General features: G+C 35.8%; 1 protein-coding gene across 1 annotated transcript; it reads left to right on the top strand.

Moving 5' to 3' along the window:
• The first annotated feature begins 1,540 nt into the window (after positions 1–1,540).
• RBM46 (RNA binding motif protein 46) lies at positions 1,541–11,946 on the top strand. The gene is made up of 4 exons (XM_009995905.1): positions 1,541–1,691; positions 6,181–6,648; positions 8,023–8,805; positions 11,900–11,946. Exons 1-4 carry the CDS (start codon positions 1,541–1,543, stop codon positions 11,944–11,946), a joined length of 1,449 nt encoding a protein of 482 aa, XP_009994207.1.
• Positions 11,947–13,094: the final 1,148 nt, after the last annotated feature.

Here is a 13,094-nt window from a genome sequence, read left to right on the forward strand (position 1 = left end):
AACTTAAATGTATGCAAACCCATTTTAATTTGAGAGATTAGGGGCGTTTTCAATGGAATATGTAAGAGAAGAAGCAATAATCTGAAAACCTTTACATATAAGATGGATGGGATAACATTTGGTACATTTACTACTATGTATGACTTTATTTTCACTAATTCTTGTTTCTACTAGTGTGAGTGAGTTACAAAGTCAGATGTTAGGCAGAATAGTTGTCAATTATGCTTATTTGGATAATCAAAAGTAATAGTACAAAAGTAACAACTGACAAGCTGAAGACAGGGTGGCTTCAGCTTCAGACTGAAAAAAAAGATGCAATTGTAACTGGTTTTGAACTCTGCTTCCCTCTGTTTCGCCAGTGTTCGGTGCAAAAGGTTAAGAGTTTACTGCAGCACTTGAAATACTTGGTTTTTTGGGACCTGAGCAAGTGAGTCTGATGAAGAGACAGACGTGAATGCTTATGCACTTGTTACAGTCCCTGATTTATTTTCCTGTGTCTGCTTTCCCGATAATTATTGAGACCTTAAATACGAAGCCTCATTTTTGGTTTAAACTGTTTGGTTTGGGGTTTTTTTAATATAAGCTGCTGGTATCTCAGGACATTATCTCTGGACCCTGGTCTTGAAGACAAAGCAAGCTGAAAACGTAAGGGACATTAAAGAACAAATAGGAGTCAGAGCTTATTCTTCTGGTGGTGATTTTTTTGCAGCATTTCTTTTGCAGAATGAATTGCATAGCACTTGGATATACTATTTGGGTAAAGGACTGAGTGTTGAAGATGACTTGCTTAAATGTTGCAGACCTTAAGGCAGAAAATTTTGGGAGAAGATGTAAAGTGGGGAAGGAAAAAGAGGCAGTGAAAAACCCAATTTGAAAGTTTAGGGTTTTTTTAAGGGCTTGACTAGTGAAGTTGTTAATTACCAAATGGGTTACTTGGTATGATTGTTTACCATCAGCTGGATGACAGAAACCTGAAGCTGTTGAAAATCATGGCATGACAGGGAAGTAGTGGATAGAGCAGCTGCAGCCATACTGATAAACTTTTTTAGTTTTGGAAATTGTGGAAGTGGATAAAGTCATGAGATGGGATTATTTTAAACCCCTAGTTTGCCACACAGTTCTACCTAGTTTTATTATATATTGGTTTAAAATTACTTCTGTTAATGAATTCTTTGTATTCTTAATTAGGCATGGATTGCCTAATTAGACATGGATGCCTAATGTATGCCGTGATTAGGCATGGATTTAATGTATTAAGTATTTTTTTGTACTAAAATGCAGTTTTAAAATAATTGGTATTTCTATAAAATGTAGTAATAAGAAAGAGGAACTTGTCACTTTGAATAGCATTATGGTCTCTACGTGGCTGTGATAACGTGATTTATGTAGGATTGAACCCTTATGCTAAACAAAGTCACAGTACACAGGCAAATACAGCATAAGTTGTTTTTCTGTGCTTTGGTAGCTTCTACATACATATAACGACTTAGAATTATCTGTATTGAAATATCTACAATGTTCTGTTGAAGCTGTTGCAGATATGCATGAGGAAAATAAAGCTGCACCAAATGGGTGTGGCAAGATCCGAAGTGGCACTCAGAATGAGGCTGCATTACTAGCCCTGCTGGAGAAGACTGGATATAGCATGGTTCAAGAAAATGGGCAAAGAAAATTTGGTGGTCCTCCACCAGGTAAGCGTTTCTTTTGAGATTACAAAGTTAGAATGTATTTTCTGTAAGGAAAGCTGTGCTGAATCAGACTGAGAATTTGTGTAGCCCCGTGTCCTGTATCTAGACAGTGACCAGTAGTGGATGCTTAGGAAAGGAGTGTAGGAAACAACACATACAGGGTCTTGATGTGCTTTACAGTTTCCAGCAGCTTAAGATCTATTTCCTAGACAATGTTGAACATTTGCTATTGGTGGATTTAAGATGTCACAGCCTTGAAAGCAAAAGTTGGCAGGTAGCAAAACAAATGTGCAGCTGAAGGTACTGTGTTCCATATAACTGAGAACCCGCTTGAAAACATTTTGTGGCACATACATGGAATATGTACATTGCGATTTGGAAACAGTGGTTCTTGGTTAGTAAACACTTTTCAGCAGGTATGGCTCTGGAAGGCTTATTTTTTTCTTAGGTGTTACATGCTATTTCAGAAACATGACTGATACTGTGATTAAGTGACGTAGAAATAATCTCTTGAAATAGCCCTATTGCCTGCTGAAACGCTTTTGCTGAAAAGGCTGCTGCAGATTTAGTTTATAGAAAACAAGTAGCACTCACAGGTATTGCAGGGAAAAGCCTTTGTTCAGCACTTTAAATTATTTCCAAAAGAAATTTAAATTATACTTAGTTTTAAGTAAGACTGATAAAAGGTGTTTTTGTTTGAAGATGTTGCAAGATCATTTTAACTTTAAACCATGGTTATATGAATGCTGGAAACTAATGGGTTTATCTAGGCTGCAAATTTCTGCAATGAATGGATAAATCCCAAATGATTGAAGTTGTTACTGTTTTGAGAGAAGACACTTAAGCAGAGGAGGAGGAATAGTTCAGCAGATACGTACTTTTTTTCCCATAATGATCTTTTTTGGTCCTTAGTCCCCTGTCCAGGAGTTAAAATTAATGTTGTGGTTTTTTTTCCCTACCAAAACGTAATTTTGTTCTTCTCAAGAATACGTTAAGAAAGAATGCAGCTTCTACGTTATTTAGTTTGAACTTCTGTGTATTTTACTCATTTAATTTCTGCTCAGTGTTTATTGTGCTGAGCCTGGTGACTATTTTTTTGACTACAACATATTTTCATATTTTCAGTATCTAGGTTTGCTTCTGAGAACTCTAAAAAGCAGGATTATCTACTGCTACACTTAGCTTGTTAAAATTGTTAGCATATTTCCTGCTGGATTTGCACTTTATTTCTAATCTGAAAGTTTTTTTCTAATTTCCTGGTTGAAATACCTATTACCTGTAATTCTGTGTAATAACTCTGTGTCAGTTTCCTTAATCTTAACATTTCTTGTTATTCTGATGAAAGTAATCAAATGCCTTAGATCTTTATGAAGCATTACTGTTATTTTGAATATTTTTTCCTGTGTCATTGATGTCAGCAATGTACAATAATTTTGCCATTAGTCCTGTTTGTATCACATGGAATACAGTAGCTTCTTTTTGAGTCAGATTATGCAATTACCCAAGCAGAAAGAAGGAGAATTCGTGTGCTGCTGTTTCAGTTCATTCTCACTTGTGGCTTATGATGCTGTATCTTTGTAATGCATGCTTATAAGCATGAATTTTATTTCCCATGGCTATATGTAGTTTAGGATACAGCAGCATTAAAAGTATTTATCTTTAGAAGTTTCTCCTGTTTAAAATTATGTATATACTTTTACTAGCCTATATAAAATAGCCAAAGGAAGCTTTGTGAAATAATTTTGAAAATGGCAGTGTAAAGAGAACTGCAGGGCATCGCTGGCCTACTTCCTGAGGGCTCAGCCTATTTGAAATAATTTAATACATTTTTTACATTATAATTATGATTTTAAAAATGTTAAGCAGTATTAAGTGTATTTGTTTGGCAAAGTTACTTTTATTAATGAAATTTGCTAATGTTTTTTGAAACTAGATGTGTTTGACAAGGTATATCTTCCATAACTCTGTTCATTGACATTAATTATATATCTCTTCTTTAAATCTTCCTGTATTTTTGTACTTCTTTAAGCTGGAAATTACTGTAAGTTATTATAAATGTTTTTCTAGGCCAGATGAGACTTGAACGTTTGTGATGGCTTGTAGGAAGTGACAATAACTGTAAATTAAGAGTTTCACTGTGAATTTTGCCTAAGATGTGGTTTCTATAAGCTTGTGTTGCTGCTGAAGGAGATAGTCTCTGTCAGCTCTGTTGTACTGTTACCAACTTGTCCGTCTGACTGACACATTATCAAGAGCAGGCAGCTGATCTGGCTCAGAATTACCCTAAAATATTTTTTTTCCCATCTCAGTTGGCAGCACAGGTCTTGTTCGGCTTATGCTACTTGTGGACTGTAATCTGTAGCGATTAAAAAAAACCAACAACAAAACAACAAACCCAAAAGAAATGTTAAGAAAGTTAATTTCAGTTGCTTTGTTTGGGTCTTTGCTTAGGTTGCTACAGACATAATGAGGTTATTAGGTATGTAAGTCATTAGAATTACATGGAAGAAAATTTAAGATGGCACAGAACTCACTAACATCGTAACTATAATTACTTGAGATGCTGCTGCAAAAAAGAATCCTGTAATCTATCATCCAATGATGAGTCAAGCACCCAGTCAAGGAAATTCTCAGGTTTTTGGTTGTTTCCGTATTTGCTCTGTTAAATGTGTCTTGCTCGTTGGCAGATGTGGCACAGGCCAGGTTTTCTTTAAATTGAAAGTCATAACTTACTCCTAGTAGGCAGTAATGTGCTGTAATGCTGTTAGTATGCAGCTTTAAAATTAGAAGGTGCGCTTTTTGAATGGTAGATGGCTCTTACTGTTTGATCAGTTACCAGGCCTGAGGATGATTGTCTAGTTAGATTGTCTAATGGACATTGTTCTTTGATATATTTCCTCCAAAAGCATAGCCTCCTCCCTTTTTTCCTGATTAAGGTGTGAAGTTCCTTTGGTCTTCGGATAAAATTATGTACTATTGCTTTATGCTTTTTTATGTGGGCAGCTGACAGGCACAATGTGAGTGATGGCAGTACTAGCTTGCAAACTGTATTCCTTACCGTGTCTTGTCATACATCAGCTGAAGTGGTCATAAATGTTTATAAAGTAGAAAATGAAAAAGGTGTTGAATGCTGTGTGGAACAGAGCCAGACTTTTTCCTAGGTAAGTTGTGACAGCATGGTTCCAAATGCATGGCAATTCTGATGCCTTGGTTGCTTCCCTGTGTACCGTGTAGTTCTTAGTATGCATCTTGCAGATGAAAATTTATTGTGTGATTCTGTGAAAAAATTCTCAATTCTGTTAAAGTTTTTTTAATACATAAAATGCATGCTCTTTGATGTTTTCATTTAATTACAAAATCACCTAAGTATAATTTATTCTGAACTTCAAGCCAAATTAAAATACTTAGTTAACTTCTTGCTCTAACTTGTCATGTAAAAGTAATTTTTTTTCACCTGGTCTCCTTATGCTTTGTCATATCCTACTAGCACTTACCAAATTTTGAGTTACTTTTTCTACCGGCTTTGCACTTCTTGCTTTCTCTTTTGCAGAGAACCTTTCTTGTAAAAGCTTTAGAGAAGGCTGATAGTTATGAATTAACTGTTATTCCGCCTTTGAAACTTCTGCCTGATTCGTCTAATTTGTTTTAAGAAATGAAACTTTTTTTTTTAATGCATATTTGAGAAAATTGATTTTTAAATGAACGTATGAATTTTTACATTATCTGTTGAACGTACCTTTCAGCATATATGGGAGACATGTGTGGACATCCTTTGCCTGAGGATGGAAGCATGGATGTTCTTGTAACTTTCAGATGTGAACTAGGGACTTCAGTTTTCTATGGATTTTTTTTAATACATTTTTCCTACCGTCCAGCTACAGCCTGTGAAAACTGTGGACTGTGTTTAGAGGAAAAGTGTTTATTCTTTTTGGCTATTGAAAGGAAAGCTCCATATCCTACCTGTTCTAGTGAATGAGTGTAGGAGGTGGAAGCAAAATGTTTGGACCTTTTGAACAATGTCAAAGAAGAAAAAAAGAACTGCACTCAGGACCCTCACCAAAATTTCTTAAAATATGGGCAAGAAGTGCAGATAAACATTTGCAGCTTTAAAATGTTAGGGTAGAAAATACAACTTAAGTTCTTTCTCTTTGATCACCTATCAGTTGTCTTAATAATGGACAAATAAGGAGCAAAATATTACTGAAATGTAGACTACTATAGCAAAGCTATCAGTATTTTAAATAATGCTAGTTTCAGTAGGTTGTCATACAGATTCTAGTTTCAAAAAAGAGAAGACGGAATTAAAAGAAATACAGATTGTGGGTTTATGGTACTTTTTAATTAACATTAAAAAAAAAGAATTAATGGATGTGAATATGCTAGTTTTTAACTGAGACTAAAAATATACTTCCACCTCCAAATTATGTGGCAGGCGGAAGTGTGCCTGTGTAAGCATTTGTACTAAGATCATTATTGAACAATTTATTTTAAGGTTGGAAAGGTCCTCCACCACCTCGTGGATGTGAAGTTTTTGTGGGTAAGATTCCTCGTGATATGTATGAAGATGAATTAGTTCCTGTTTTTGAGAGAGCTGGGAAGATCTATGAGTTCAGACTGATGATGGAATTCAGTGGTGAGAATCGAGGCTATGCTTTTGTGATGTACACTACTAAAGAGGATGCCCAGCTAGCCATCAAGATTCTTAATAATTACGAAATTCGTCCAGGGAAATTTATTGGTGTCTGCGTAAGCTTGGACAACTGCAGACTATTTATTGGAGCAATTCCAAAAGAAAGGAAGAAAGAAGAAATACTGAATGAAATGAAAAAACTTACAGAAGGAGTGGTGGATGTCATTGTTTATCCAAATGCCACTGACAAAACTAAAAATCGTGGCTTTGCTTTTGTAGAATATGAATCTCATAGAGCAGCTGCGATGGCTAGAAGGCGGCTAATCCCAGGTAAAGCTATTTGCGATTACATTGTGTTTTTGGGGGGAGTGTCTGTCTCCAGTCTGTAGGGGGTGGTGGATCATCCGTGTTTTCCTTTTTGAGTTACAAAGCTGCTGTAGTGCCTTTCAGCTAAAGAGGAATCTGGGGTTGGTTGGTCAGGGTTTTTGGTGGTATTTTTTGGCTTGTCTCTATTTTTAAAAAATTTTCTTGTGAAAGAAATGTAAGTAGTTCTGAGAATGAAAGAACAGGCATGTGTTTTATAAACTGTAATTTACTGTAATTTACACCAAGATAGGTATTTGCTTGGGCACACATCCATTTTTCATTTGCATGCACAAGTCCCGGCACAAGAATTCTCTTAAGGCTGAGCTTAAAAAATTACAGTGCATGGAATGTGTCCCTTATTTTCCTTTGAGAGTCATGACTGATGTTATTGATGTGTCATCTTTTTAGAAGTTTGAAAATAATCTTTAGTCTTTTACTAGGAAATAATTTTAAGAGTTTAACAAGTAGAAGACAACTTTTGCACCTTCTTTTATACATTTTGAAGAAGAGAAAGGAGAAGGGATTAAATACACTGATAGAAGAGGGAATAGATGAAAGTACAGTTAAAAAGGGAAATTCTAGAAGAGAAAGGAAGAGAAATTAAATAGGGAGGAAATGGAACAATATATTCGGAGAAGCAAAGTCATTCAGATTAATAATACAGCATTGCCCTTGCTGAAATGAATGGTGAAACTCCCTCTATTTACTAAGACTAAAATTTAGGCAAGTCTCACATTAATTGCTGACAGAGCGTTTGGAAGAATTGTTAGCTAAGACTTGCATAGGCCTTGCAAAGTAATGAGAGAAATATGGCCAGACCACTGAACATAAAATAAACTACTTGTGTGATATGCAAAATGTTGACTTGAAATGAGTAACAGGGAGGGTTTTTTGTAGTTTTGGTATCTGCTGCAACAGACTAAAGTTTGTGCTAGTGCATACACATTTAGATGAGTTTTTCCAGGTGCTGACCTTACTTTTTAAAGTGGTAGTAGTATTAAAGAGACTGTGTTTACTATCTAGTAAAATAGTATGTTGCATATGGTTGCTTTATGTATACATGTATATGCATTCACAAAATCATGGAGTCTGGGTTTTGATAGCTTATGGTGCTTAATGAACCCAAAAGGCAGAGGTAGAACACTTAAATTTTTGCAGAATCTTATTTTCTTTGGTAATTTCAAGTAGCAATATTTTACGTATTTTGCTTAAGTAGATACAGGGAACAAAAACCTGTTTCATGTGGCATGCAACATGTTTTGTTTTTATAGAGATAGTTGGTAAGAATTATTTTGTTTTCCAATATTTCTTACTGATGTAATGCTGCTTTTGCTGTAGGAACATTCCAGCTCTGGGGTCATCCTGTTCAAGTAGACTGGGCAGACCCTGAGAAAGAAGTTGATGAAGAAACAATGCAGAGAGTCAAGGTACTATATGTGAGAAATCTAATGATATCTACCACAGAGGACACAATTAAAGCTGAATTCAACAAGTTCAAGCCAGGAGTAGTTGAACGTGTAAAGAAGCTGAGAGACTACGCTTTTGTACATTTTTTCCATCGAGAAGATGCAGTTGCTGCCATGTCTGTAATGAATGGAAAGTGCATTGATGGAGCTAGTGTTGAGGTAACACTGGCAAAGCCAGTTAACAAAGAAAGTACTCGGAGGCAACATTTTAACGGTCAGATAAGTCCCAGTTCTGAAAATCTCTTTGGGTTTCCTCACAAAGAAGATAGTCATCAAAAATCCTTAGGGAAACCAGCAAGTCTTGCAGTTTGTCTTAACGGTCAGCAAAGTCCAGCTCTTCCTGAAGCTGAAAGATGTACCTACCCTTTTTTTCCAGGAATAAAGCTTACTCCAATTAGCATGTATTCTTTAAAATCCAGTCACTTCAGTTCTGCAGTAATGCACCTGGATTATTTTTGCAATAAAAATAACTGGGCACCACCAGAATACTACTTGTATTCAACCACAAGTCAGGATGGGAAAATACTGTTGGTGTACAAGGTGCTTATTCCTAGTATTGCAGATGTTTCCCAGAGTTATTTCATGCCAGACAAACTCTGTACAACAGTAGAAGGTGCAAAGGAATTGGCAGCACAGTTCACACTTCTACATCTAGGTAAGCATACATATTTTCAATTAGTTAAGAAATGCAGCTAGAAAAGTTACTTTAAAATTGGTTTTGTGTATAAATCTTGGCTTGTGTGTGTATATCTTTATATGAAGTATAAGTAAGTCCAGAGAAGAATTGTTTCTTGTATAATTTTGTGAGTCTGGACCATCCTAAGTAAGTTTGCATCCTGGCTAGTATTAGAAATAGTGTGACCAACAAAAGTAGAGAGTTGATTGTCCCCCTGAACTCAGTACTGGTGAGGCCACACCTGGAGTATTGTGTCTAGTGGGCACCTCAATTCAAGAGAGATATCAAGGTGCTGGAGCGAGTACAGGGGAGGGCAACAAAGCTGGTGAAGGGCGTAGAGAATAAACCTTATGAAGGCTTGAAGGAGCTGGGAATGTTTAATCTGAGGAAGAGGACGCTGAGGGGAGAACTCATCAGTCTCTACAACTACCTGAAAGGTCACTGTAGAGAGGCTGGCGCTGGTCTCTTTTCACAGGTAATTGGCAACAGAACAAGAGGCAATGGCTTCAAGCTGCAACAGGGTAGGTTTAGACTGGACATTAGGAAAAAAAGTTTTCACAGAGTGGTTAGACACTGGAATAGGCTGCCCAGGGAGGTGGTTGAGTCACCATCCCTGGATGTGTTTAAAGATCGTTTGGATGTGGTGTTGGTGGATATGGTTTAGGGGAGAACTTTGTAGAGTAGGGATGATGGTTGGACTTGATCCCAAGGGTCTTTTCCAAACTGAATTCTATGATTTAAGCACTGAATGGTAGATTAGGTTATGGTTGGACTTGATCTTCAGGGTACTTTCCAATCAGGATGATTCTGTGATCAGGTGAATGCACTGACGAAACGCCATGTAAACGTCTATATGATATAATGCCAGGGTCATTTTTGCTTGCATAGTGATTTATAAGGAAAAACTAGATGACATGTTAAGTGACTTAGGTATAAGGTCATCTGTGTGATGATTGTAGTGCTGAAAATTTATTTAAAAGGCTGTCTGCATTCTTGATTTATTATCAGTAGGGAAAACAGAAATGGTAGATTCATAGTCAGATAAATAGGTTTGGAAAGCTTTTTGATGCCTCTTTGTAGACATTCTTAAGGCTATAGGAGAGTATAATTATGTCTCTTTATGTATTGTCTTTGGGTAAAGAGCACTGTCATTTAGTGTTCTTTTTTAATCAGAAAATGGGATAAAATAGGGATAAAGTTACTCCTAATTAATTTCTAAGTCTAGCATCTTAATATACATATATATATATTCTATTTCTCTAACATTAGAATGCAACTACTAGAAAAGGGAAGATTTTATATTATAGAAAGCTATGGTAAAATCTGAGCTTTTCAAAACTAAGATGACTCATTCCTGACAGTGTGTCCCCTGTTGCTCCATAAAGTGAAATACTTTAAAAAATACAAAACATAACGCTTTTGCCATCTAGTATCTGCCCAGCATTTTTGAGAACATTCAGCACACAGCATTCAGAACACAGACCTGATTTCTAGTGCCAGGTTGTTTCATTACTATTCGTGGTCATCATCTCATCAAACTTCATCCTCAAAGAAATCACATTTTGGCAAATGTTGAGTGATGCTGCATGGATGCATGTGTTGTGGTTTGGTTTTGTTTCTAAGTAGCAGTGATTTTAGGAAAAGTCTTGAGTGTATTTCTTCTTGGAAGCATCTTACTATGCATGACCATACAAAGATGATACAGGGATTAATTCCTTCTGGTAAGTAAATTCTCTGACAGGAACTTTATTTTGTTTCCCACTGATTTTTCATGATGCGTAGAGGTTTTTTTCTTCTTAAAGCGTATAAGCAGACTAAGGTAAGTGAATGAGAAAGGGCTGCTCTGATAGAATTTTAAACTGGGCTGTTATAATTAATAATCTCAAAGCACTCTTCTGGCTTTTTTTTGGGGTGGTGCTTATTTCTGTATTTACTTTCACTTAACAGAATACTTGATTGTTAATGCATATAATAGTCCTGAACAGACAGCAGTACACCTATTAACCACTTGGTGTCACCTAAATATTTTGAAAATGATGCTTGGAGAAAATACATAAAGCTATGAATTCACTGAAAGATTAATAATATATTTTGATGTTACTAGATACATCATGAACATATCAAGGTGAAAATACTCGGGATTCTTTAAAAATATAGAAATTACATGTCTGTTTGAAGGGGAGCAGAACTGATGTGTTGAAGTCCCAGAAGGTGGGACTTCAGTAAAGGCTGAGTCCTAAGGAGTTCTTTCTGCTGAGTCTGACTTAAGGGTGATGGAGAAGAGGAGAAGTTTCAGTGAAGTTTCCTCAGTTTCAGGGGTCTGCCAGATTTTAGACATGTATTCCACAATAGGGTATTTGTTCCCTCTCACGTGTTTTTCCATGTGTTGCCTCACTGAGACACAAATTAAGAAATTTGGGGTAGAAGACAGTATTTAGAAGTAAGAGAAAGTATTAAAAAAAAAAAAAAAGAAATACTGATAAATCTCTGAATCAAGAAAAAGCATTTTAATAACTAACTGTAGCACATAAGTAACAGTTTAATTCCAGTTCACCACATACAATATATATTGTAAATGGTACTGAAACAGGTAGACCAGGCATTATATCTTACTGCTATATTTTACTTGTTTAAGCTTCTTAAATACTGCATGCAGTAGCAATTTACAAATAAAGGATAAAACTTGTATAAACTAGTTCAAGACTCTCTAGTCAGCATGAGTCTTATAGACGGCTGTCCTAGATTTTGGACATAAAAATTCAAGTGTAACTTTTTTTTTTTTTACTGTTCTATTGTATGAATTTTCTTTACTTCAACACTGCCTTGGTTTGCTTTATCAATATTATTCTGCTGTTATATTATTATATAGCTGTTGGAACAAGAAAGAGCCTGGTACAAAACATAAGATATTTTAAAAAATGCAGAAATTGCTGGCTTTGTTCAGCAAATACAGATATGTGGTGTTTTTTTTTTAAAAAGGCCCAGAATGTAGTATAAGATTTTCCTCAACAGTATTGATTTAGAAGTCTTAAATATTTATCAGATGACTTACACATAATGTTTTTTATCACAGCCCCTGAACAAGCATATATAACTTTGCTGTCCCAGAATGCAGCATAGCAGGATAGTAGAGGTGAGTGTACCCCGTGGGATTTTGTTTGATGCAGGCTTTTGTCCCCTCAAAGACATTGTCTTAGTTGCAGTGTTTGGGCTGTTTTTTAGAGAAGTTGGTCTCAAGGGTGTTCCCCCATGCACACACCCCTGAGAAGGCTTGAAGAAATACTCTGTACATTTGTTTTCCCAAAGGATTGTGTAGCACAAAGGAAAGTGATGGTTTTTCCTCCTAAAATGACTCGAGTAATTTTTCAGTAATTTCTGAATTATTTGCATTTCCAGCTAGGATTTGAATTAATGTGTAGAACTGGAGTTACCACACTAGTGACTTGAACTATTTCTTTGGGTAGTCAGTTTCATGTAAAAGAAAAAGACTAATGTCTCTTGATTTCTGCATTTTATCAAGAGTAAACATTCTCTTTTTGCATATGCTGTTGTGGACAAATTGAAGTGGATGTCTGTCACTTCTGAGGCCTCTTTCATTTTTTAAATGGGGATTAATGTCTTCCCTGAGTGTCGTGAGCTTGGTTTTTAAAAGCTTATAAGGCAGTTTGAAAATACCATTAAATCCATGGTCAGTGTTAACTTCACTGTGGGAAGCTTCTAATCTGAGTCACCCAGGGTTTTTCCTGAAGATTCAGGTATTTCCCTGTTGCTGCTGCCTATGGACAGGGAACATAAATTTGTCAATCTGGGACAGTGTAGGAAAACTTGGAGAAAAATAAGGATTCAACAGTGTTGGACTGCATTTATCCGTGAAATAGCTGAGTTAAGTAAAGTCAGTCACTTCAAAACAGGACTGAATTTAGTGCCCTATTGTAGTCCATTGATGACCACAATGAAGTTGTGTTTTGTTTATGTAGTGTATATCTGGCAGAAATTGGTACTTGGTTAGTAGTACACCCCAATCTGCAGTGGTAAAAATACAATATGGAAGACTGCTGCTATGATACATGTAACAAATTAGTACAACTCAGAACAGTGATCTAATATGCACTTTAAAATAATCTTTATTAATAATTTATGTTCAGTGGAGGTAAAACAAAGTGTCATCATTATAAAGTTTTGTTAAAAATATATATATAGGCTGAGAAAATGCTTATGTTCAGTGCCAAGGAATTTTTTTTTTAAAGTATAAGGCTTTTAGGAAAAAA

The sequence above is a fragment of the Chaetura pelagica genome, unplaced genomic scaffold (genome assembly GCF_000747805.2).
Source record: "Chaetura pelagica isolate M959 unplaced genomic scaffold, ChaPel_1.0 scaffold142, whole genome shotgun sequence".
Taxonomy (NCBI): Eukaryota; Metazoa; Chordata; class Aves; order Apodiformes; family Apodidae; genus Chaetura; species Chaetura pelagica.